The sequence below is a fragment of the Platichthys flesus genome, chromosome 11 (genome assembly GCF_949316205.1).
Source record: "Platichthys flesus chromosome 11, fPlaFle2.1, whole genome shotgun sequence".
In the NCBI taxonomy this organism is placed as follows: domain Eukaryota; kingdom Metazoa; phylum Chordata; class Actinopteri; order Pleuronectiformes; family Pleuronectidae; genus Platichthys; species Platichthys flesus.
This window is the reverse complement of record NC_084955.1, coordinates 2,179,098-2,206,210: the sequence shown is the minus strand read 5'-3', so window position 1 is coordinate 2,206,210 and position 27,113 is coordinate 2,179,098. Positions and strand designations below refer to the sequence as shown.

Sequence of the window (27,113 nt, the reverse complement as noted above, 5' to 3'; positions counted from 1 at the left end):
ATAAACCGGTGTTGCTCTTGGCAAGAGTGATAAGTTCTTAACTAAGTGCCCTCTGAGGAATTCGTTGCTACTTTCCTCAGGTTTTCTTTTTTCTTGAAGCGAGCAGGTGCTGGTCATCACCTGTAATAGGCTGTGGAGGGGTTATAGAATATGCCGAACCTCCTTCGCAATTAAAAGCAGAGGGAGAAGCTCTGGCATATTGCTTAAAGATCTCATGTGTGTCTATTCTCATGGGGGCACTTTCAATGCTTTGCTTCTTGCCCTCCTCCTCTCCCAAGTTTCATCTCTCAAATGGGGCACTGCCTGTTAGCAGCTTCTCACTATCGCTCATTAAGGGCCAGGTCAACCCAACTGGCATGTGTTGTTACTGAGCCTCCTTTCTTGGTTCAGTGCAAGTTTTTACACAGTGTTAGTTGTTTCTTGGATACTGGGTGTGCCAGAATCAGTACATTTTTGTTTTTTTGCAAACCCATAGGGAATCATCTCATTTATAGTTGAACAGGTTTACTTCTTTATTTTTTTTTCTTTCCGAGACATTGAGCTGTTGCCTTGTTAAACATGCAGCCGTTGACAACATCCCTAATATCTCAGTTATTTCAGTGGGAGGCGAGGGAGTTGTGCCGATCTTCAAACACAGATGCATCAAGACAGGAACAAACTTTAATGCCTCACCTGGAAATGGAAGGGGGGGGGGGGGAGTTGAAATAACAAATGTGAGTTGTGGAAAGGGAGGAAAAAGACAGGAGGGTGGAGGGGGGAAAAAACGTAGATAGTTTTGATGCATGTCAGCGTGGCCAGTGCAGCAGTGCTGGGTTCAAAAGGCAGCACAAAGGGTTTGAGATAGAAATAAAAGCTCATTTCTTCATGGGTCTGTAGCTCTGCTAGGAGGCTCTCCCAGTTATTCTTATGATGTGCGACCTCCACAGACTATTCAATCTCCTTTTACCCTCTCAGATTTAGTTCAACCCTTAGATGTGAATAGGTGAATGAATTACCCCAAGACACCCAGGTATATTGCAAGAGTGACATCTCTCTCTTACTTGAAAACACAGAGCCCGCTAGTGAGATATTGATTCGACCTCTCTAAAATCAAGAAATGTTTCATCCCTACATATAGACATGTCATTTAAGATAGGGCTTTTTTGAGGTCAAGCTATTTTTGGCAAGCAGCTTCGTATGGTTCATAGGTCTGTTTCTCAATTCTTGGCATCATGCCCGCAGAGGGACTTAAGTGTCATGACTCTTTAAAATGATTTACAATAAATACAGTCAATTTGTGCAGACTTTTGCATTTAACTGGACAGGAGCAGGACTTAATCACATGCAGAGCCATTTAGGATGAAAGTATTCTAGGTCCGACTTCCGTCTGGAGAGTAGTTCCGTTGAGGGAAAGATGGGAGGACAGGAGGCAAGGGGAGGGTAGTTACCAGTCCCCAGAGGCAGCAAATAGGAGCTGGCCTAGCTACATGTGCTGTGGCCTGGGAGCCGATGTGGCTCCGGCTGCCTGTGGACGACAGGCCTTGGTAGCGGAGTGATGGATGACGCTGAGAAAGAGCGGTGAGTGGAGCGTTTCGTGCAGTTGTCCGGGCAGCCCTGGAAAGAGAGGCACTGTATAAAGCTTGAAAAAGAAAGAATGAAAAGCGAGAGTGTTGGAGAGAGAGGAAGCGGGGGAGAAAAACAGAGTGGAAAAAAGCATGACAGGAAATCTGGACATCTGCAGGACAGAGATAGGGTCACATCTCGACCGTTTATCAAAGAGTATAGCAGATTTCACAGCTGATGGGTCGGCCGTGGCAGGTCTGTAGACCCCAGGGGCTCAGCTTGGCATGAGGCACTGGAGTTATAGTTATTGCTGTTGGAAGACCTGTTAGCACAATCACACTGCACTGTATTGGACAGCTTATATGTCTCGTCTTACTCTGCCTTCTTTTTGTGCTCTTTATCGAAAAGATTAAACATGTTTATCCCAATACAGAAGCAGTTTTCACGTGTAATATTTTTTAAGATGCTAAGACAATAACAGGGTGTTGTTTAGGTAAAGAAAAACCAGTTCAATTAGGGAAAGAAAATGCTCTTATGCATATTGAAAGAGAGGAACAGTCTAAACTGAAAACGTAGTAATTGGCCCGGATTAGAGTCCTTTGTAGAGACTAAGGAAAGCAGAAGAGGGAGCTCTCAAATCAAGTAACAGACAGAGAGACAAAAAGCAAGAGAGAAAAGAAAATCACAGGTGAATAAAACACCCAGGACCCAACCTTTTGCTGTTGCTGTCAGCCGCTTTCCCTGCTCTGCTCCTCTTCCTCCTCCTCTCCTCTCTTCTCCCTGTCTGACTGATGGAGCTGCCAGAGCGCCGTCTCATCCCTCACTTCTCTCACTGATCAATCAGACCATTAGACTCCAATTACAGCCGCAGCCCCGGCGCAGGTGAGCGACGAGCACATTCAGCCGGCTGCCGACAACGCCTCTGCCCGGCTTCCTCACGCTCTCCAAATTAACACAAATTAATAGTGACACTCAGACATAAATGTCTGCAATCGGGGAGCTAAATTAACAGTGTGGGTCGAAGCTTTTGAGTAGCAGGTGTCTTTAAAAGCGGTAATTACCTATGCTGGAAAGAACTGGGAGGAGAAGGTGGCCCACGGTTTGCCTGGAGTAAGAGGCCTGGCCCTCGTGAGCCTGGCTCCTATTGTAGGTGTTAATAATTGATTGGGAGGCAAGCTATTAATGAGGAGCAGATTTAGAGCTCTGTTGTATGTGTGTTGATGAGAGTGTTGCCGCCTCTTGTACAATGCCTTACCAATGCTAATTACTAGGGCTTAGTCAAGGTGCACTGTAATGAGTCTGGATTCAATAGAATTCTGGTCTTTATATGTTTTGAGGGCCTTTTGGTGCAAATTACATAGTAATTGAAATACATAAGTCTTTCAGTTTCTTTATCTTTTCTGCCATCTTAATACACTTGTTGTATATTTGCTGTGAGCATCGGTCTTTGATAAAAGCAGTAATCTGTTTTCCACACAGGGGCCCTGATACAAAGGCTAGGAAACAGGTTACAAGGACAAAATAAAAGTCAGTAAGTGCTATAGGCCAATTAAGTATAATAACCAATTTATTCTTAACACAGTATTGAAAACATTACATAATACATAATAATTATTATATAATAAATATTCATATATATTTTTACAATATCAAAGCATCTTCTCTTCAAGATTTTGTGATCAATATGACAAATGTTTTTGTTTTTAGCTCTGTCATTGTAAACATGTTAAGTGGACATTTTATTTTGCTGATTTGTCCTTGAGAACAAGCTGCTAAATGTATTTGTACCTAAACTGGGTGTTTCCCCAAATTTGAGTGTACGTGCACGTAAGGTTTGGGTTATACCATAGTGTCTGTCTGTGCACGTGTGTGGGAGGGCATAAGCGCACCATGGGTGCATGTTCAGACTGTGTGCCGATTTTGGCTGTGAACAGAGAGCTTTGGTTTGTAGACTACAGAAGAGCGAAAATATCAAGATACGGTCCTAATTTTAACCTGGGACAGAGAGAGAACAGAGGCTGTCAACCGATGGAGTGTGATTATTGTGTAATTTAGTACAAGGGTAGTAATATGGGCCTGTGCGACCAAAAGATGCTCCAGAAATTATTCAGCCCATCACTCAAGCCATTTATCTAACTGCTTTTGCCCACCCTCTCGCTCAAATATGCTAGTCCTGAACTTTAACAAGTGGTGGCGGATTTTTCTGTTTCAGAAATTATATTTTTCTTCTTGTCATTGCTTCATTAATCAAGAGGAGGCATTCTGAAAAATGTTTTGTTTTGGAGGCTGCAATCTATTTTGTGTGTGTGTGTGTTGTAGTTAATCTGCGCCCGTGGCAGGTTTCCCCTCCGAAACGCAGCGCTAAGCAGCGGTATCGCAGGCCTATTGTTGTAGCCTCTGTCATAGCAAGGAGAGCCTGATGCAGGCCTGGGCTCGCCTGATAAGGAAAAGAGGATTCAACATGGCTGGAAAGGAGAATCAGTGGGACTTGAGAGTGGAGTACGGATGGGGCAGATGCACTCGCACACACACACACACACACACACACACGCACACAGACACACATGCAGAATGATGCACACATGTTCTGCACACATACAGTCACACATTAGCCGACTTACACACAAACACAAACACACAAATCAACACCATCATCACACTGGCACATGCCCAGGCAATTATTTACAGTAACATCCAATTACATATGCAAGAAGGCACCCCAGGATAGGACCTCTCTGTAGCATAGTTGCTAAATGACACACACACACACACACACACACACACACGCAGACAATCAAATATGCATTCACATGCACATAAACAAATGAACCATTAAACCAAAAATATAAACAATTAGATCAACAAGTATTCTGTTTTATGTTTGCATATAAAGGTGGCCTGTGCCTTCCATCTGAAAGTTACTCTGTCTTGGATATGGTTTGAAAACACTGCACATTATCAGGACTAACAGGATTTGAATTTCTGTGTTGGACACACAAATAATTTTGGCACAAAGAATGTGGCTTCATCTAATGAAATAATGGGCCCAAATTTTAGGCGGAGAACCAATTTGTGATTGCATGCATCAATTATTTCTTGGGTTTCAACCAATATCGGGGCCAGGGTCTCTTCAGATGGGTAAAATGGTAATTATCTGGCCTGCTCTCCCTCGTTCAATGTCATCCATATATATTTATCAATGGTTTTATCGATTACTTTCATGTTCTTATATTGAAAATATATTAAAAGGGAGGAGCAGCCAATCTCATTTATTAAATATAGCACTTTAAATGTTTAAATATTTTTTAGCACAGATCAACAAGACACTGTTGTTTGTTTGTGACTTTGATGGGGAAAGAGTGTAACGCTGTGGCAAAACAAAGACACAACCATCGTTTTAGTGCTATTTCTATTTTCCTTAGCCTGCACTTTCTAAGTTTCTGTGTGCATGGCTGGAACTCATTGCTGCCCACAGCTCCACGTATTAGATGTGACGCACCCAGTCAGTCAGCTAGTCAGAGCTATTACAGCCACAGCCAAGCGCCGCTGTTTGAGAGATAATGCATGGTTGACTTGATCTACAAGTGAACCTGACATTTTGCTGTCCTTACATCACAACACAACTACCCAAACTGATATGGCAGGTCCCCTGATAAGCAGAGCAGGACTCACTGATTTGCTTTGTGCTCACTGTAATGGCTGCATGGTTTCCTCAGAAATGCCCAGGTTAAAGTGACGAGATCAAAACAAACACAGAGATCATTTGCAGTGTAATTCATTGTAGTTGTAGCATACAATCAGACTATTTTAATTTCAAATATTAACTTTATTTACATACATTGCATAGCATTTGTATTCATGAATACACCATTGTTACAGTTAATAATTCTGAAACATAAACCACAGTTGATGACAGGAACAGTATTTTCTTGAAATTAAGACCAAACTTCTTGTAAATCCTGTTGTTGTATCACATGGATCTACGATCTTGTCTTTATCAAACAAATCAACCACTGTCAGTCTTTTGTATCATTTCAGCTCTGGTCACACTGACACCGTTATAATGATACACTTCTTACTCAACCACATTTATTACAATTATAGTTTCTAACCCCTGAAATAATAGCATTTTAAAATAAAATATGTATATAGTTATCAACCTTAACTCTAAACTATACTATATGAAGTAGTTAAAATATCTCCACCTGCAAAAATAAAGTAAATGCTACATCAATCACTATACATCCGTATTACAATCCTACAATAAGTAATTGAAGTGGTTATTAATAATTTCCATCACTGAAGATGATATAATATGTAATTATATTTGACAAGTAGGGCCAGCAAAACATGTACCTCTACTTTGATACGTTATGTGGGCTACATTTAGCTAATACTTGAAATAAGTAGGATTTTTAACACTAGTATTTTTAAATACAACAAAGTATTATCTTGTGCTGCACAGATATGCAACAGATTTCTGTCCGAACGCAACAAAGTTCGAAAACATCCACGTTTAGAATTTAATTTCCAGCCTCTACAATTAAAAGCACAACAATGCTTCTTCCCCTAGTCATGTCCTTCTACGTAAACCTAAAAGAGATTAAGATTATCCTACAGAGTTCACACTTAAACATGGTTCAGTCCGCACATATGCTGCAGATGTGGCCATGCTACTAAGTGGTAAATGGTAAATGGCTCAAAGCTCTTTACAGTACAGTTTCACATTCACCCAATCACACACACATTCATACAGTGCTATCCCAGCACTTTGTTATTCTATGGGGGCCATTCAGGGTTCAGCATCTTGCCCAAGGGCACTTCTGCATGCAGATTGTTCAGACTGGGGATCGAACCGCCGACCTTCAGGTTGGAGGACGACCACTCTACCCCTCAGCTACAGCCGCCCATAACTATAAGCTCTGCTGTAACTGTAATATGTATACAAGCATTCAGCAACATCATAGCAGCAGCAGTGAAGTTCTGAAGTCCACAGGGCTGAGTGGTGAGCTGGATGTGCCTGACCCCTTAACAACTCTCTGGGTGTTAACTGTCAACCAGTGGCCCATCACACAGTCCCACTAACAAACTGTCACACTGGAGAGATGTAGTATCTGTGTGCTTATGGTTTCTGTACGTTGTAAGCACACAAACAGCTTAGTATGGGCATTAACATGAACAACTGTTCCATTTGGGATAGCTTAACACTTTAACAAGTCACACGCTATCACTTACACGCTTATCTCAGAGTTTTATACATGAAACAGATTTGTGGAGATGATGCCGTAGCTTTGATATACCTCAGCAAAGCTAGGTTTCAGTTTTTACACAACGTTAGTCTGACAGGCAACAATAGTCAAGCTCACAAGTCTCTGGCTTCACACATATTGCCCTGTATTACAGTTTGCAATATGTCTTCCCAAATGAATGATTATCCAACACTTCAATACACAGCAGACCTCTATTGCAGGCGAGGCGCATGAGGCAGAAGAAGAAAAAGATGCAAAACGAAAGAAAAGTGAAACAAAGTTGAGTGATGCCAGCTGCTTTGCCATCTGTCATTGTCATGGCTGTAACTTATGATATGTTGAAACAACTTTCTTGAAAAGTGGTGCAGATAATCCTCCATTGTTTCCATTTGCAATCCCCTCGTTGTCTTTGTATTCTAGGACAAAGTGAGTACAGAGCAGGGTTTGGTGGAAGTTGAACAGAAGATTGACCAGTGCCCCTGCTGTGACTGTAGAAATAGCAAGCAGGTGTCTACATCAGATGTTCTTGATGTTTTAAGATTTTAATTATAATCATAAGATTTATTTTCAATGCCACAAACTCTTGCTTGATGTGAAGAGTGCACACTGCAGTTAGTCAGAAAACTATTGTTTTTTGTGTTTATTTTTACATTTTAAAAAAATTTGGACCATATAGCCTCAATCTGGCACATTCCAAACAAAAATGGTGGTTATGGTAGAGGGCTCAAGCCTCCTTATGCAGGGCGCCAATGATACTAGGTGGGGTAGCGTGCGTCCTGCATATCCTCACTGTCTCTCCCAATTCGTCCTATCAATACCGTCTCATCTAGAAAGGATTAAACACCCAAAATATATCCCAAATTCTTCTAATATCAAACTATATTCCAGGTTATTTAATATCATCCAAATTTTCTTAAAATCTATATTCAAATCATGCTGTGTGTTATGATAATCATCTTGGTGAAGGAAGTGGAGAGGCACAGAGGCAGTGAATTACCTCTCTCAGAGAGAGAAGGACAAATGCAGGGAGGCAGACCCCTGCCGGTAAACCTTGATAAGTCCTCACTGTCCCCTGCCCTGGCCTTAGCCCTCAGCCTAGTTGGCTCTCGGCCTCCAAAAGACAAAACCCCTGTTTATATGACTCTGGAAGAATGAACAAACCAAGCAGAAAAATAGAAGCCTTCTGAAACCCCCAAAAAAGGGTTAGCATTGAAGATAAGAAAGCTGATAGGTGCTGGAGGAGATGAAGGTCTGGACAGTGTCCATTCACTCCGTGGTGGTCCAGCAGCGCCTCATTAGATGGATGTGTATGAAGCTGTCGAAGCAGGAATATTATACCACGGGGTCGTCAGCAAACTAATTGGGTAACAAAGACCACTTCCAGCTCGGGAAACCCATCTTTTAACAGTGCATGTGCTGTGACTGAGATAAGAGAGTTCACGTCTAATGCATTTAGCGAGGGGCAAGTTCACCATCTTTATCTCATTTACTTAACTTGGTGTAAATATTGTTGGTATTTGACGGTGGATTTAGTGAGACCCCATTTCTCAGAAGTGCACTCAGAGATCAAACTACGGAGCACTGCAGAATAATGTAGTCGATCAGGTGGTATGCAAAACACACATACCTTTGTTCAGTTTGTTCATCATTAGCACAAAGTTACGTCTGAGATGCGTTTCATGTATTTCTGCCTGTTCTTTGCCTCGAGTGTTTCTTTTAATTAATTATACTTTCCATCATGTTTATAATAACACTGATTTGGAAAGAGCTTGGGTTTTCTTTTAATTATTACGAGCCACGATTGGCTGCACTAACTGAGAGGGTCCCCTGAAATTCAAAATCAAATACATTATATAGCACACAATTTATAACTACGCCAGAGAAGAGGGGAGAGTTCAAAAGAATATTAAAATCCAATACCTAAGGAGCACTGAGGTTTATCTAAAGTCAGGGGCTTTATTCAAGCATCATGCCTTCTATTTTATTGTTGTCTTTATTCGCTGCCTGTGACTGATCCAAGTCTTCCATGTGTGGCTATGAGAGCAGGAATTTGTTCCGACCCCATTGACTGATTGACTCCTGACTTCCTTTTTCTTCCTCTATGAAAAAAATCCCCCCATCCGATTGTTTATTCCCAACAGAGAAAGAGTAGTTCTGTCCAGAGAATACGCCACCTGCCGCCGTTACCCCCAGGGGCCATGGTAATATCCATACAGGTGAACATTACCGGCTCCTGGTTCCCTATTATGTTCCCTTGCAGAGCTTCTCGCTGCTCCGGGAGTCAGCCCCAACTTACATGCAAAAGATCAAACAAGTCCTTCCCCAATTGAATTCAAATGGGAAATTTCGAATAATTCAAATGGTGAGCAGTGAAGCGACAGAACTGTTCTGTCCTCTGACCAAAGCCAAACACAAGAAGTACACGACTCTACCGCCAAGACGTGATTAAGTCCTGGAGCACACACATTACAAAGTCAACCTTCTCTTGTTTACTATTTTAAATGAATCTCAGGACGTACACATTCCAGAGTTATGGCACTGAATTTAACACCCTCCACTACAAAGACAGTTGGCGACATTGTAATTTGATGCTGAAGGGCTAGAGATGGCTGGAAATAAAGACGATTCAAATAAAAGTTCCTCCTGGATGAGTAGAGGATGGTGCAGGTGATGTATAAATATAAAAGGAAAGGAGAGATGGCAGAGAGAAGATGAGAAAGGGGAAGTAAAACAAAGGAAACGAAAAAGGAAGGACAGAAGTGGTGAGATAAGGCTAGGAAATGAAAAAGGAAAGGAAATAAAAGGAAAAAAAAAATGATGTAAAGGACAGGAGAGGAAGGGATAGAAAAGGAAAGGGACAGAATTGGAAATGGAAAAAATAAAAGGGAAGGAAGAAGAAGAAAGGAAAGGAAGGAAGGCAGGGGTGGAGAAAGGGGGTTGCTTGTCTTCAGGGCAGGTAACAGCTTACACTAAACTGTTTGGCTTTAGAGTTGGAGCACCTCAGTGTGCCTGAAGGTCTTGAAGGTTGGATTGAGTCTCCTCTTCCTATACATCTATATTCTACACTCCTCTTCTCCCTGATTTAAAAAAAGAAGCATATGCTATCGTTTTTCATTATGCTTAAAAATATTACAAAATATTCTACTGATAATTCTACAAAACCCAGAGCAGGCAATGATTAATCTGCCCTATTACCAATCTTTTATGTCTTAGAAAAGTCACTGAACATACAGTAATCATGCAATACCACCCATAGTCAACATGAATACAGCCACTGCAAGCTTTTAAATGGAGGGAAATAAGCAATAGCTAATGCAGCACATGAACTTTGATGCGTACAGTCCAGTCAGCAGGATAAAAGGTGATTTAAATGAGAAAATATTTATTCCCCATAGTGCCGCCATGATAGCAGCAGCCAAATAAAGGGACATGCGCACAGTGATGGGTGTCCCTTTAAAGATTCCGGGAACAGCAGTGACTCTCTCTCTCATTTTAATCGATTTTAAAATGAAAAGTCAATTTAACAAAGTTGAAAAGAGAAAGATGGGCTAAGGGAAGAAGAAAAAAAAGCATTCTCTTGCACTCAAGCAGTAAACTAACCGCCGCACAGAGCAGGCAGAGATTTCAGCTGAATTATCTCCCACCTCACATTTGCTCTTAGGCAAGCAGTTTAAAAGCCAAGCGATTGAGCCAGTGATCCAATTTGAAATGCAGAAATGATTAGAGCAGCTTGCCTCATTTCATATCGAAATTCTCTGATTTATGACAGAGCACCAGCCAAGATCTATCTCTAAAGGGAATTAGTGTGCCATTCCTGCATATTTCTGTTATTTAGTCTCCCAATAGCAGATGCTATAGCCTCAGAGAGAAGGAGATAGGGGGGGGTGAAGAAGGAATGAAAGCAGTATGTAGGTATCTTTTCATTTCAGCAGATGTAACCGTGGCCATTTAGAAGAGGAGAAAATGACACAAAAGCAGACTTGAGAAATGGAGATATTTCCTACTTTATGTAGGATGTTGACACAGAGTGTTATTTCAGGGCACAATGAAAAATATGCAGCTCCTAACTAAGCACATACACAGTTTCCCTCAGCGTGGATATAGTAGAGGGAGAACACAGACGGTGAGCTTGGCTTTGGCCATTTTATTCAACAAAAAAAGACCCTTGCAACTCAGCCATCCTTGAGGCTAAGAAAATATTAATACGCAGAGCGATAACGAGAGCTGGAGGAAAATCTCCCTTAATGAAATTTCCAGTTGACCACATGCAATTTGTTTCATCGCAGTGAACAACTAATTGCAATGGACGTTATCAAGGTGTGAGTGTGCTGTCTGCTGTAAACTGACTGGTAAAACAGGTACAAATCCTTTATCCTCACTCCCATGTTAGAAACAGAGAACATATAAACTTGACATAACCCATAACCATAAGCTTGTTTTTTTTGTTATATTTATACTCCTGCTGGTGTTGTCTGAACAGGATGCGACACTTTAAAATGATTATGTCGCTGCAGCATGTTAACGCAAGGTTAAATGTTATGTAGGGTTAAAAAAAAAGGCAAAATGCAAGTCAAGAGAAAAAAGTAGTTGTTTATTGAAGAAAAAAAGACAATATTCAAAATATGTGTGTATACGTTTATCCACTGAAATATTTCAACTGGTGTTTTTGTTTCAAAATGGCACTACTCCATAGCGAGTGGGTGTTGAAAGCAGGAAATAAAGCCAGTGAATGTCTTGAGATATTCAAACAGAGTGGTTCTGATCTCTCAGTTGTCTAAATCCCGCAGCTGTGGGATCAAGACAAGATACAGTGCCAGTCAGTGACCTTGGCGGAGGGAGGGGGGGAAGAAAAAAAAGTCTTGCGATGAGGAAAATAATCATTCTCACCAAGGTTTGTATCGATTTCACCTGCCCTGACCATGAAGCGGGTTAAGAGTGGCCAGTGGATGTGAAATGGTCAGCGGTGATATCATTAGCTTGTTGTTTACACAGGGAAGCAGGGAGTAAGAAGAAGGCTGAGTGTCACAAGCCACTTTCTTCTTCACCTCCTTCAGCTGATCAGAGGATCATGGTATCAAGGAGGGATTAGCAGCGACTTGGGATTTGTGTGATTGGTTAATTTATTGCGGTGATGGCAGGTCTTTCATCTATGGCAACATTTAATCAGTGCAGCCACAGAGGCTATTACAGGTTAGCTCCTTTCTGGAGCCAGTCCGGCTGTGCCATCAGCTCTATCACAATTCCCCTGAAATTTCCAAATTATCTGGAACAGGCTTTAGCTTCTCAGTAATAAAAATTAGAACAGATTCCTGATAGAAGCTTTTGCTCACACAGGGCCAATCAGAAATAGTACAGCCCTGCCTTGGAAGAGGGAGAAGGGGAAGGGGAAAATATTTGAGTCTGAGAGATGTGCACCGAACTTATCGTTCAGCCCCTGCTCCGCTCTGATCCAAATCCGTGTGGCTGAAAATTTATATTAGATTTTATCACAGAGGCCTAAGTCTAGAAAAATCAATGAAGGTTATCTTTTATGTTGCAGCAACTTGTGGAAATATTGATTTTCATTTTATAGCGAATTTGGAGCATCAGTTTGTAATCACTTCCTCGCTGACTACACTGTTTTGGTCGCTGTATCTCTTACACGAGGAACGGTAACAGAGCTCAGGAAAAAAAAATTACGGAGAGAGTATTGAAACCACTGGAGTGAAGGCAGTGGGTGGATAAACCATAACACACTACACAGAGACGCAGGCCAGAGGGGATTTTACAGGCTCTGACAGTGATAATAGACTGTAAACTGATATTAAACACTGTATCTCTATGAAAAAAAATGTCACATATATATGTATACAATTTACTTGTGTACTATTATCTAATATCTATTACAAATATATAAAATGATTAAACAATAAATATAACTCTGAAAAATGACATTATATACAGGTTTTTTTTGCATTTTTGACATCATAGATATTTCATTAAAAATTTGTAAACAGAAAAATGCATCATTTTTGTTTTGTTTATTTTTAGATTTTATGTAACTGACATTAATGTATCCATTGGGGGTCAGCATATTTTACAGACTCCACTCAGATTGCAGCTTTGGACAGGGAAGAGCTGTTAGGTATTGAGGAGAAAAGTGAGTTTGTTTCCATAAAAGCATTTCATCATATACTCCCGCACTGCAGGGAAATTGTTATTTTCTGGCTGTCAATCTGCATTTCTTCTGGACTCGGACACTCAGACCAGCTGAGCCGGTTGTACAAATGTTTTCATTTGCATTTGCAGACCTCCTCCACGCAGTGATGCCACTCCGTCTTAATCCTTAATATGTTGTGTGTGCAGTCGCTCCCCTGCATGTCTTTGTCTTTGTGACGGCTGCTACATGCAGCATGCTCGCAGATAACATTGGCCACCATTGTCACTATAGATGCGTTATGTAAATTTGCTCCCAGGCTGCCACGGGTTGTTGCTGCTCAGTTTCCAGCGGAAAAAGAATAGGAAAGAAAAGAAAACAGAAAGAAACAATTGACAGTCAAATGAAAATAATAGACTATATAGTGTCAGGCGACAATAGCCATCATCCGAATTTCGGATGTGTGATTAGTGAGATTATTTCTTCAGATTTGTAACAGTGGGAAGGTGTCTGGTTAATGTGGAATTTTGTCCCTGTTGGCTACATTAAGAGCAGCTGGAATATCATGAATTCCCAGAGTCTCAGAGGGCCTTTCGCTGCTGAATAAGAGATGGCTCCAGTCTGGAGATCTAAGAAAGGGTTAATCTGATTCCCATTTCAGATAGTCGCCGTAGCAACAATCGGCCGGTCTGCTCTGCTCCTTTGACAGGGGTGTGAGATTTTCAGGTTAGCCAGATAGAAGACTTTATTGTGAGGCTAATTTGAAATGTGAAATCGCGGATGGCTTAAATTACAGAGGTCCTCTCTCATCTGCTGCCAGGACGGGATAAGAAGATGCCAGAAGAAGGAATAAGAATATCAATAGACACAATTTACTGTCTGTGTTTGATCAGTTTGGCACTGTAGTTTGCCAATGTGCAGAGCTATACATATGAGCACTATTTAAAAAAAATCTGCCTTTTTTTAGCGTGTGCATTTGTCTTCCTAATTTTGCAGACAAAATCCAAACAGATTCTTATCGTCTCTTTGAGATGTATTTGGTGCTGGTGAATAATTCTCTCTCTAAAAAGCTGTATGTCCTCCAGCTTCCGACTAGATAGAGTTCATGGAAAGAGAAATGGGCGAGTGGTGGAGGTGGAGGAGGAGGAGGGGGCATGCAGGCGCACTGCCGGAGCACAGTGCTCATCTCTTGTGCATATCTGTGCCAATTCAGACCTTTAACATGCTCAAGTGACATTTGCATTTATCCTTGAAGGTTGTTGCCTTTTGCGGGGGAGAAATAAGTGAAAAGCACGGGAGAGGACTAGTGTTTTTCTGTTGCGTTAGGCAGATGGACAGTGTCCTGTCTGCGCCTGCCTCAGATGGAAAAAGAAATGAAGTGTCGAGATTGCACCCCAACCCATTTTCTCTTTGCTAAACTATTTCTGTAACATCCTAATGAAGGAGGGCCCCGGGGTTCAGAAGTAATGGCCTTGAAATACTGACATTTTGCCTTTGAGTAAAAGCCTACTGTACCCAGCTGCCTGAGATGTTGCTACCAATACCACCCCCCCACCCCCCCACCCCCAGTCATATAAAGAAAACGCACACAACACCATCAACACAACATTCTGAAAGACATAAAAAGAAAAAGAGCAACAAAATGAAATAAAACAGAACAAATCATACGAGTATAAATAGAGCTAGTGAATCCGGTGACAGTGCCGCATGTGAATCTATTATGGTGGATGGTGTACTCTGTTTTATTTTTTCCTTTCTGAGAAATAGAAATCCACTTTTGACCTCTGACCAGGAAGAAAAATGACCTTACCCATTCAGAATAATTCTCCAGCATATTATAAAAACTCTAACTTCAATCGCCCTTTGAAATGGATACTGATTCTTTAAATTCTTCCCTGCATGTTTCAGGAAATAGTGAGATCAGGGTGATAGCGAAGCACAATGTGCCCAAAGTTCACTGCAGAACACTTGCTTCCTCCTCTCGGAGAGTCACCAGCCTTTTTCCTTTTTTTTGTAAATAATTCCCGGACACCTGAGATGTTCGTGTTAAACCAAAAGATCTGAGGCTGAATCATTGGGTTCAATCCTGCATGAGAATTCCTTCTTTTTGTATACAACGCAGGCTCTCGCACCGATTTGTCAACACTCCAACTACGGCTGCAGATCACACATACACACACACACACACGCACACAGCCTGCCCCAAATCTTCTCAGCAATGCAAAAAAGGGGGATTGGCTGGACTTAAGTTACGTGCTTCATAGTTTGTGAAATTGTCTGTTTATGGCCATTCAGAGCAGCGGTGGAGCACAGCTCAGTGGTTATTAATGTTTCTTTAATCAGCAAAATAAGCAAATGATTAGTATTTGTTATCTGTTCCTGTCCAGAAGACGAAGAGCACGGTCCCGGTGGTGCTGAGCGCCGGCCCCAGGTGGCTGCTGGATGTGACTTGGCAGGGAGCGGAAGACAACAAAAACAACTGTGTGGTGTACAGCAAAGGTAAGCAAGCAGCGCCGGCATCCTGTTATCTCTCCGCAGCGCAACACACCACGGCACCGCTGCAAAGACACTGACAATTCTCCATCCCCTCCTCTCGCGCCTGTCTCTCTCTCTCTCTCTCTCTCTTTTTCTCTCTCTCCTCCCTCCCTTTCTCTCTCCTTCTCTCCTACTTTTTCTCTTCTCTTTCCCGCTCTCCTTGCTTCTCAAAGTCACAAACACACAAAATAATTGTGAGTGCACAGCTGCAAGGACGCACAAAAAGACATACGTGCACACAGCTCTCACACCATATCTGTTTTTCTTCATCCAAAGAGTAATTTATATCGCTATAACTCTGATTAGGAACTGAGAAACATCACTTGACACACAGAGTTAATGGTCTTTAGATTTCACAGGTAATTAATGCCCCCATTTTTTTCCCTCTTTTATATTAAGTGAATCCCTATCTCTGAGTAGATAGCAGGCAAAGCACGAGTGGAGATGGGTTTGCCATTTTGCTTCATTTGTTCTCTCACTAATTCGGCAAAGCTTTAGCTGTATATCTTTAATAAATCAGACATTCATACAAGCCCCACTAGAAATGGATTTATGTAAATATATAGGGGCGATATGTGTCACGGAATCCATGTTGTTTATTCAGAATTGACCCTAAAACTACCAAAAACACAAATAACCCACAGACATTTCGATAAATTCCTCAATCTGCTGCATTATGTCCAGAGGAGACCCTCATTAAAGCAGCCCAACATGGATGTGTAGAGCTCACTTTGTTGCACGGGGGGGGGGGGGTGCTTAAACTGTGTACAGCCCTGACACTGCAGCCAGTATAGCTTCACTTCTGATGAAAGCATCAGACTTCTACAGCCTATAATTGGGTCTTGACGGGTGTTAACCAGGGAGACAGAGCAAAAATAAATACGTAAATAAAGATGTGTTTTGGATTCCAAAGAGTGAGGGAAAGGGAGCTCCATTTATCACTTTTCAAAAATGATTACCCCGTGACAATACCCCCAAAGCTGAAATGGAGCTTCCTCTCCCTCAAAGTGTATAAGTGGCAGGAGTGGGATTTGCAACCCGGATTTTCGGTTTCCCAATTCTCATCTACTAATCACTAGGCTGCACTGGGGAGTTATCCTCTTAACCGGCTACTTAACTTTGTGCTCTTTATCACCAAATCATTAAAGTTTTGATAAGCTGTTAAAGAAGATTATGCACTTCTTTAAAATCTTCTAATCTTTTTGCTCGGCAACTGACTGTATGAGACAAAAAAAAGGGCAATAACAGGATTTCTCTTTTTTTTTTGTAACGTCTGGAGAATTTCACTCATGCGTGTGTGGAGGTAACATCACATGCAGCAGCATCACCTCAGCTGTGTACCACTGACATTTGCTTTGTTTGTCACTTCTACTTTGACCTTATTAAATTAAACACAATAACATCTCTAGCTGTTCCCTTGTGAGAGTTGCTCTGTGCTGTACTGCATCAATTCTTTTCTCTAAATCCTCCACAAGCAGCAGCACACACTTGCCAACTGATGAAACATGATAACAGAGGGGGACGTTGAATACAAAGAATTAATTTAAATCTTAGAGTAGACGTAAATTATCTTGTCACTAATAGTAGCTGTGATATGATCACTGAGCTGAAAACAACAGTATCAAATAGACAGCCAGCATTTAATTATTCTAAAAGCTTTACCATGTTTAGTTTGGGAATTATTGATTTCTTTTAATAATGTCACAATATTGAAAACTCAACACTACTATGACTCCAAGAGGTAGAGAAATATTCATGCTGTGTAAGCCCATACTTGACTCAAACAGCTTTTTGGCAACTTTGATACAGAGCTTTGGATAAACTGGTTGGGTGTTCATTTTTCCAAGCTCTCCAACCAAAATAATTTAACATTTTGCTCCTATCGTCGTTTTTTTCTTTTTTTAAGGTGGACTTGGACTTAGTTCTGAAAGTGGCGAAGTGTTTGATGCCATTCAGCCGTTTCGACTCGATTTAGGCAGCACATTCTTCTTCATCGCCCTCCGTTAAATATTCCAATCTGCGTGTGTGTGTGTATGCACCCTCTGGAGGTGACATTGAAATTGAATGTCCGCGTGCTGGAAATATCAAATCTTTGTCAAATTCAATATTGAGTTTGGTCTTTTTCCGCTGCGGTTTCTGAAGCAGCTCTGAGAGTGTGTTTATCGTGTCGACACCAGCGTGGACTAACGGGGAAAAGGCTCCTCGTTCCAACAGGGAACTTTCTTCCCACCTTGAAAGCTGAGGCCCAGATTGTTTATATCTTCACTACTGTACTGTTTCGCCTCTGTTGGCTGCTTCCTTGCTCCCTGAGATGCGTTACTTATGGAAAACAGTGAATATCTCAATGCACAGTATGCTTGCAGAGTATGCTTTGGCTCACGTTTCAGTGGTCTCGGCTTTCTTTATGGCTGCCTGAAAAGATAGTAGCAGTTTACTCTGGATGCTTGCCAGTGTGAATCTATGGGGGAGTATATCTTTAAGTAAAGACTGGTGATTGGTTTGAGTGGCCGTAGCTGTTGGGCGTTATGTACTATGATTTCTGCCTCATATTTTTCACTCAAGTGCTCATCCTCTCTCCCCGAAACTTGTCATTCAGGAAGTCGGGGAAATGTGTGCTGTGGGAGAGAGGACAGGATTCAGCAAGATAATTCCCCGGAGAGTTGTATTCCTGCAGTGTGTTATGTATAATACATGCAGAGGCAATGTGTAACAAGCAGCAGGATGGTGTAGTCCGGTCCCCCGCGGGGTGCCCTTGGACATCAGCACCTAGACAGGCTAACTGTAATGTCAAGTATAGACTTTTTTTTGCCTCATGTTTGGATCCTTTAATTCTAATAATAATAATGCCAGCAAAAATGTTTCCGTGACAACTTGTATTCTATTTTCTTGTCTTTATCATTTCATCCCGATGAGCAGAAAGACAGGAACGTTACAAAAATTAGAAGTCAAAGAGCACGAGTAATGTTCGAGGCACTTAAATGTCTCAAATTATGATTCACATTTCAGAGTCATTTCATGAATACAAATTCTTCTTTGAATTTCTTTTCTTAAAATGAGTGGCAGCAAGAGCCCTAAAGTGGAAGCAGGAAATGTGCAATATCTGTTTTTCCCAGGCTGTCAGCATGGCCCTGTTTGTTTTACATTAAACTCCCAGGAAGAGTCTTAGCAGCCAGCCATTACTAAAACTCTCAACTCTACCACTGCGCTAACTCATTATCGAGAAATCCACCTGGAACTCCCACAATGCTCTCCTCCACACTTCGACAGCTTCTTTGAAGCGCTGAAGTTATAGAAACAGGCAGCAAGTCTGCAGTGTAATTATATGTTACAGTAATGCAGGGGAGCGGGGGGGGGGAGAGGGGCAGAGAGAGAATGACAGACAGGGACATAGAGAGACAGAAACCAGTGGAGAATTTTCTCCACAGATAAACAACAGATTGATAAACAATACAGCTGGAGAGTAGGAGAGATTCAACACCGAGAGAAACTCAGCCCCATTTTGATTCTTTCATATCACATCTCCTGGTTGAATATGTTCCCAGCCGAGACCAAGTTCAGACACAGAAAACTTGCCTGATTGGAAGGATTGTAGCAACTGTTGTAGCGGAGACAGTGGTCTTGTAAAAAAAAAAACGATGGGTCGCCTGTGCCAGCAGCTTATAACGATCCAGAGTTAGGTTTATTTGTAACGTCTCGTCAAACGGTTGTAGCAATTATGATGGGAGCAAAGGAGGAAGTCAGGTGACGTAGTGTGGCGAGGACTTGTTAGGACGATGGTGGGTGGATGGATTTGACAAAAAAGAAAAGTTCCACACAAGATGTCTGCCGTCTGTTTTGTGTTAGAGACTGCCAATGTTATTTCTTTTAGCCCAAAACGTATCACATTCATTACTGTAACCATGTCAACAAAGGTCCCTTAAACCTTAATTTAGTACTTCTGTTAACACAAATCTTTTCCTAAACATTGCTACACACTACCACTAATTTTGACCTCATTTCTATTATTGTAACCATGATGATGATGACTCCCTATTTCAGGAGATGTTTCTTTGTGTGTGTATCTGAGGGTGAGGACTAATACTTGGGTTGTTTAGGTACCATGTAGTCAAACTGTGTTAAGGCAGATGTTAGTCTATATTTTTCCTTTTGTGGAAGAATCCATTGTAAAACGCTGCACCTGGTCCTAAGAAAATAAAGTACAGTTCCCATGTTCAGTGCCATGAAGGAATATGTCACCCGTTGCAATAATTTGGTTTTAAAATGTAGTAGTTCAATTCATTTTTTTAGACCTATAGCAAAATATACGACTCAATTCATTCTCAATTTGAGCCCCATTGTTAGTCCTTCATTGTTACCTGATATCGAAGCCCAGTGAAACTATAGACACTCAGTGTGACCACATTATGTGGCATTATTCAGAGGTCACCTAAACTTTCAACTGTAAGCCTCTTAGGCCAGACCACATTCAGATACAGCATGTCCAATAAGTCACCAGAGCAACTTAGCCCATTGTTAATGGAGAAATTGACCAATGTAACTAGGCCGTTTTACATAAGCCCAGACAGTGCAGAATTAGCTAACTCACTGTGTCTTTGTATTATTTCATATTCTCTAAATCCTCACAATCAGATCCTTTTTTCTGCCATCATCTGCTCTTTCCACTGCTCCATAGCTGTAGACCTCTGAGGCATAGGATGAACTAGTGTCTAGACAGATGTAGTATATATTTGACCTTTTTTATTTTTATAAAACCAGACTTGCACAGACTCATTGTACTGAGACATTATGAGGTTGTTTTTTGTTTTGTTTTCTCATCATAAATGAAGCTTAAAACTGCCGTCTTTCCTTCAGTGCTCAGTGGCAGCATGAACCGACGAGAGGAAAGGACTCTTACAGTTCAAAAATGCATTTCAACCCTCCGTTTTTTTAAACTGACTGCGGCGAATAGGAGGTGCGAGGGTTATTATCTGTTATCTGGGAACATAGCGAAATAGTGTGACTGAATAATAACTAAACAACTGACACAATGTAAAAATTTCATTATCAGTGTATTAAAACAAAATTGTACCCTAAAGGAGTCCCCGCCACAGCTCTGAGCAGCCGACTAATTATGTTTAATTAAAAGACAACAGAGATCAACAGAATCATTTTCATTAGGAAATTATTAATGATTCCACTGCAACAATAATTGATTGCACTGGGCCACGCGATAACTCAGCATGGTCAGGGTGGAGAGGAGAGGCTGGTTTAGGCATTTGGCAGCTGTTGAGAAAGCATGTCTTTTAGCTGAAGCTTCCCCATTAGCAATTGAGAAGAAGTTGTAAAGCTGGCTTTATTGAGAGTAGGGGGAGGGGGAGGGGTGTGTGGTGGGTTAAGGACAGCAAAATCCAAATCATACGGCGATCTGAGAGGACTTAACAATCCCACGCGTTTGTTTAGGCGGCATTCATGCACATGCAAGCGCACGCATTTCGGCACACATGACTAAGTCGAGCACACACATTATTTTCTTCTGTTTCTCTCAACAAACATATTCAAGGGGGGGTTTTATCTTTTTTCCGTTCAGTCTCACGACATATTTATATATATATAAACGACATGCATACATACACAACACACACACACACACACACTTTGCCGCTGCTCCATTCAGAGCCACGTAAAAGACATCAGCTCCAGACGCTTCCTATGACAGCCTTTTATGTGCATTGTTCTCCCGACGCACAGCCACAGCAGTTTCCCCGTGCTAGACAGTATAGCACAGGCACCAGATACCACACTTTGCCACAGCACCCATATTAACTGCCAGCACACACACACACACACACACACACAGAGACCAACACGCCATTACCGAAAATTCGCATAATGGCTGCTGACACACATATGTCCATCTGCATTGTGTGTAGACTAAGCCTTGAGACAAAAACAACAATACAGAGAGAAAATGTAAAAGAAGTGATGGGCACTGATGAGGGACAAGACCTTTCTTTTCATGTCACATCTTTAAGCTGTGGTCTGGATGCATTTTTTTTTTTTTGCGTATTAGCTTGTGATTTGTGTTATATGTGTGTATGTGTGTCTGTGTGTGTGAAAGTATAGCCCGTCGTCCTTGTATCATTGCCACGGAGGGTGTCAGGCTAATGAGCGTGGGCTGTCCTTAGAGCAGGAGGGTTTGGGTTGTGCCATTCACTCTGCATATTTAAATGCCTTGTAGAGCTTAAGTAGGCCCACTTTTCCATGTCAGGGCAGCGTTCAATCCTGCTGCGACCATTAATTATGATACCATTGTGCTCCAGTGTGCCTAATAAGAGTGATGTATTGCACCCTCGTGGCATTATAATCATCTGAGTGAAGTACCTGGACTGCACTGAGCTTGCTTTAAGCACCACATTTTTTTTTTTAAAAGAAAAGGGGAAAAAAAACAGCGAGTGAAGAGGAAGCTTCTTCTCTCCATCTCCATCTCCACAGGATTCTACATGAGAGCCTGTTGCAGATTTAACTTCTCTATAATGGTAAAATCAATAATGAGAAATGCTTCGGTATTGATCATACAGGACAGCTTGAAGTGTGTCCGATAGGCGAGGACCATACAGTTGCTTGGACTTGAAATGCTGCACGTGCACAGGCTGCAGAGGCACATCTGAGTCGTTATTTTTGATTATTTTTCTCACTTTTCCATCCATGCACATGCACCCGCTCTATCTACACTGTATAAGCATGTTATATGAGTTGTCTGCACCGCTCTCTCAGATATCTTTTCACACAGTACCGGTTAAGTGGATTTTTAGGAGTGGCTTCTTAATATTTGGAGCATGTCCCCTCAGTATTGAATGAGTTCAATACAGATGGGGGAAAAAGATCACACTTTATTACATTAATCACTGCAAGTTAATGTGATTATATGTACTTTATATTTCCCTTTTTAGCTTCCCTCCCATAACGGCATAATCAATGACCGTTTTTATATTCATTGAAAAATTCTGCGGATATGAAAATAAGCCTCCGCGAGGTTTTTTAATCTTCTGCAGGATCTTGAGTCAGTAATTAAAGAGTCCATTCTGTGTGTGTCTTCTAAAAACCCTTAGCCTGCTTTTAGGCCTGGGTATGATCCAGCCCACCGCCCCCATCTCTGCTGTGGTAAGTAGGTGTGAAAAGCATTGTCAGTGTGCTTTGGGATAAAGCTCTGCTGTTGGATGCCATTGGTCAGAGTCGAACCCCCCTACAACACCCCCGCCACACACTCATACACACATACACACACGCAAGCACACACAAGATTCAGGAGCAGGTTGAGGAGAAATGTGTGTGAGTGCATGAGTGTGTGGACGGAGAGGATATAAGAGGTTGTGCGTGGGTGGGGGTGTGTATGTGTATGTGTGTGAGTGTGTGTGTGGGGGGGGTAATCGGAGACAAAAGCTGAGAGCTGGAGAGAGGGGCCTTTCTACACATCCGCACACAGTTATTTTTTTGGAAGGGGTGTGTCTTTTTATCAGGCTTGGGGGGGCACAGTGTGTGTGTGTGTGTGTGTGTGTGTGTGTGTGTGTGTGTGTGAGGGAGAGAGTGAGTGAAAAGAGATGGAGAGATAGAGATAGAGGAATCACTGGGGTGGAGGGGTGTTTAGATCGTCACTCAGCGTGATGGAAAACCACACGGTTAAAGTCTCTCTGAGGATTGACACAGGACTCTGCAGAAGGTGGAACTAAACAAGTGAAAGTGAGTCCAGGTGAAACTGTGATGCACTGAGGGAGAAAGGAAATGATCATACTGACTGGGGGAAAAAAGCTCACAGAGAAGAGGGGGAAAAAGAACATGACAGAAGGAGAGAAACACTGATGCACCTGTAAGAGAAACCACACAACACTGTTACGATGATACCACCAGCTTAGAGAATAGTGTTAGAACAATTCATGTCGTATAGGGTCTGGTGGCGCAGGTTCAATTTTTTCCTTTGATAATGTTTACCCCTGCAAATCAATTTTTAGATTGGGGAAAACATAATCAGATTTTCTCTGAAGAAATAGCTCGACACATTAAAAAATTGTTTTGTGGGGTCGCCACTGTGTTCATGCAGGAGAGCTCGGCGATAACCTTTATACATACGTTTGCAGCTAATCCATTTTATTGATTGTACATCCACCAGGATGGAAAGAAAAAACCACAGCCCTATAGTCTTTAGAGCGCCGTATCAGTGTGATATCACACTTTCTCTTTTCTCATTGGAACGCATAGGAGGAACATCCACCTCTAGCACCAGTGTCTTATCTGTTGGTTGTTTTATCATGCAATCTGGTCAAGGGATCTTAGCCATTCTACCCCTCTTAAAGTCCAATGCCATGGGTAAGGACACGGGGATGAACAAGGTGGGTTCAGCAATGAGCTTAAAAGGTGAAGTTGTAGCAATTTGAAAATGTGATGTGGGCTGAGCTGAATAATCCTGTATCATAATCTTGCGTTGAAATCATGTGGAGATAATCTTGAATAGCTGAAATCAAGGTTATGATAGTCCAGTTAGGTTCAGTACGACCCATTTTGATGTGAGAGAAGTCAAAAGCATGGATTGAGACTGTCGCAGCACGAGCTTGTGAATGAAACTAACTGCGAGGGAATTGGCAGATGTGGAAGATTGGGTGCAGACTCATCAGTTTGATTCCATGACATTGATTCTTCCTCTAACTTTACTAAGAAGCACTACATTTACAGTATGTACGTATGAAGGATGTGTCGCTTACATTGTTGCTCACAACTGATCCAAGTTAAATGTTGTGTCAATATCATTATTACAAACAGTGTTTCTTCTTTCACTTTCATTAATTCAGTAAAGGCAGAGGTGTCTCGGCCTCATGTTATCTTACACAAAATTTTGTACTGGGCAGTGAAGTGTACAGGTTTTAAACTTAAGAAAAAGAGAGTGCGGTACTAAATCTGTTCTGTCAGTTACCCTGACCTGAGATAATGGAATTGATGTAGAGACAACGCCATCGTTTTCACTACATGTAGGACAAACTACTTCCTGAACGGGTCACCTCAAATTGGCAATGGACAACATTTAAGGTTGTTTCTTCTTCACCAGGGATGGTACTGCTTCAGGAGGCGGGGTTTCATATTTCCTGCCCACTCTGATTGGACCAGTGAATCAACTCCCCTGTCATTACAGATTACTTTTAGAAATGTTTAAAAAAAACAATGTGAACATGTCACTGAATGCATTTTAAAAATGTAGAGAAGTAGAAAGTACAGATATTTGTTGGTATATGTAGTGAAGTAAAACAGGAAAGTACCCTAAAATAAATCTGTTTATATAAATTACTGATGAATGAAATTTGATACTTTAGGACAGTGATAGAGTAAATGATACTTTACCACGTCAACACACTAGTTTTACATTGCTAAGGTTGTTAAGCCTTGTGTCTGTCCTCATGACAGCGATATTGGCTGCTTGTGAGCTCGATAGGTTGCTTTAGTGCTTGAGCTCTGCTGACCTCTGCCTGTCGGCGCTGAGTGACAGAGATGGGTGCCCCTCTTCTTGTGTGTGTGCACATGGTGTGTATGCATGTGTGTGAGGGGGAGAGAGAGAGAGAGAGAGAGAGAGAGAGAGAAAGAGAGAAAGAAAGTGAACAGAGCGTTGTACGAGCAGACAGGCGTGCTGTAGGTACAGTAGTGTAGAGGACTAGACATCAGTGTCGTGGGTCAGACAGGGCCATCCATTCTCTAAGCCCCAGGGAAGAAGGAGAGAGAGAAAGAGAGAAGTGTGTGCGTGTGTGTTTGTGTGAGGAAAAGGAGAGATTGGGGGGTGTGGGGTGGGGGGGTGCACTGATGCACTGTTTCTCTTAACTCTGTCAAAGCCACTCCATTGTGCTCCCCCGTGCAGTGAGTGGAAACCAATCTGTCATCGCTCCACTAGCCAGCATACTAGAAGAGGGGCTAGACTGCTGGAAACACAAGTCTATTCAATGTGAAATGTAACTGGAATCTGAGCGCCTTGGATATCTGGATTGAAAAAAAAAAAATTTGATGTAAGATTTTTGAACCCCGCTCTCCCACAGACTGTGAAATGGAAGCTGTGAGTACAGTATTTTGGTCCGTGTGAGATAGGTTTCAGTCTCGTATCTGGGCCCCTTTTTTTCACAGGGAGGTGACATGTTTTGTTGATGGAACTCTATCCCAACCATGTGAGGTTTGCATAAGCATGAAGGTCTCTGTTAGAACCTCCTAGCTTGATGTTACCCTACAGAGTTGGCCTCCTTTTGTCTAAGATTAGATTTGTTTTTTTCTTTCTGGCATTGACAATATTGAGACAGTCACAAAGAGGTGAGGGTGTAGCAGAGAAGTCTTCAAGTGGAGCTGTTCAGATCCCATCCTTCTTCCCCCTCCTCTCCATCTATCTTACACCTGTCACCTATGGAAACCGAGCATCACCTGACCAGCCCAGAAAACATGACCACCTCTCCTGATGCCCTGAGCTCACTAAGCCTGCATACTGTTGAATAGAGTCTGCTAATGCTATGTTCCAATGCCATTTAGAGTCACGTCTTCCCCTCTTCCACAGGAATCCCCCTTGCGCCATTTTCCCTGTAATCTCCCCACTCCTCTCTGTTGTGGGGTGGCTCGCCCGCTGCTCCCACCACTATTTCACAGCCCCTCTCCTTCTTACAACCAGCACCTCCACCATTTTAATCCCTTTGACCCAAACCCTGTGTGTTTCCCTGTATCAACAGCTCGTGGAGATTACATCCTGCCTGCCTCCTCACTGCTGCATGCTTCAGTCACTGGGGCTGGAGCCGGCCAGTGCATGCCAGGGTCTTAGTCAGACACTGCTGGGTGTGATAGCCACTGTGGCTAGCGTAGCTCTGTCGTGGCCGTAGCCAGAGTGCAGGCGGTTGGAAGAGATGTGAAGGTGGAAGAAGATGTGGAGTGTAGAAAATCAGAGGATCTATCTGAGCCTTAGAGCCTCAGGAGACGCATCGGAGACTTCAGGAGAGTTGGGTTGATTTTAGTGAAAAGAAACATCAGACAGTTGAGTAATTAATGATTGGGAAATTAATAGAATGACTATTTGGGTGGCTGTGGCTGAGGGGTAGATTTGTCATCCTCCAACCTGAAGGTCGGCGGTTCGATCCCCAGCCTGACCCATCTGCACGCCGAAGTGTCCATGGGCAAGATGCTGAACCCCGAATGGCCCCCCATAGAATAACAAGTGCTGGGAATAGATGCACTGTATGAATGTGTGTGTGAATGGGTGAATGTAGAACTGTACTGTAAAGAGCTTTGAGTGGTCATCAAGACTCGAAAAGCGATATATAAATACAAAACCATTTACCATTTACTATTTGAATGTAGCAGCTAATCTTCAGAAGCCCATCGTTCTGACTGCAACAGCCCAACACCTCTCCTAAATGGCATGGCAGCATCAGTGTGTTAGGCAGAGAGACGGGAGAATGAAGAATTTGGGGATGTTATTTGAGCTGCAGATTCCTGATAACCCTGATGCTGTATTGGAATGTAAACCATAGAAATAAGCGATCACTGCAAAAATAATATTTTGGTGTGATATTTATTTTTACTTATTGTTTTTAGCTATTGTTGTTAGCTACTCTTTTTCTCTAAAACTCATGGACATCAGTGCATTTCACTGATATAAAAAAAACCTT

The 27,113-nt window shown here is 42.0% G+C and overlaps 1 protein-coding gene across 1 annotated transcript in view; it reads left to right on the top strand.

The window, feature by feature from the left end:
* The window catches only part of zfpm2a (zinc finger protein, FOG family member 2a), a 114,129-nt gene that overhangs the window by 56,093 nt on the left and 30,923 nt on the right, over positions 1–27,113 (top strand). The window contains exon 5 of the mRNA XM_062399612.1: positions 15,315–15,426. Coding sequence (XP_062255596.1) covers positions 15,315–15,426 — 112 coding nt within the window. The remainder of the gene's footprint in view (positions 1–15,314; positions 15,427–27,113) is intronic.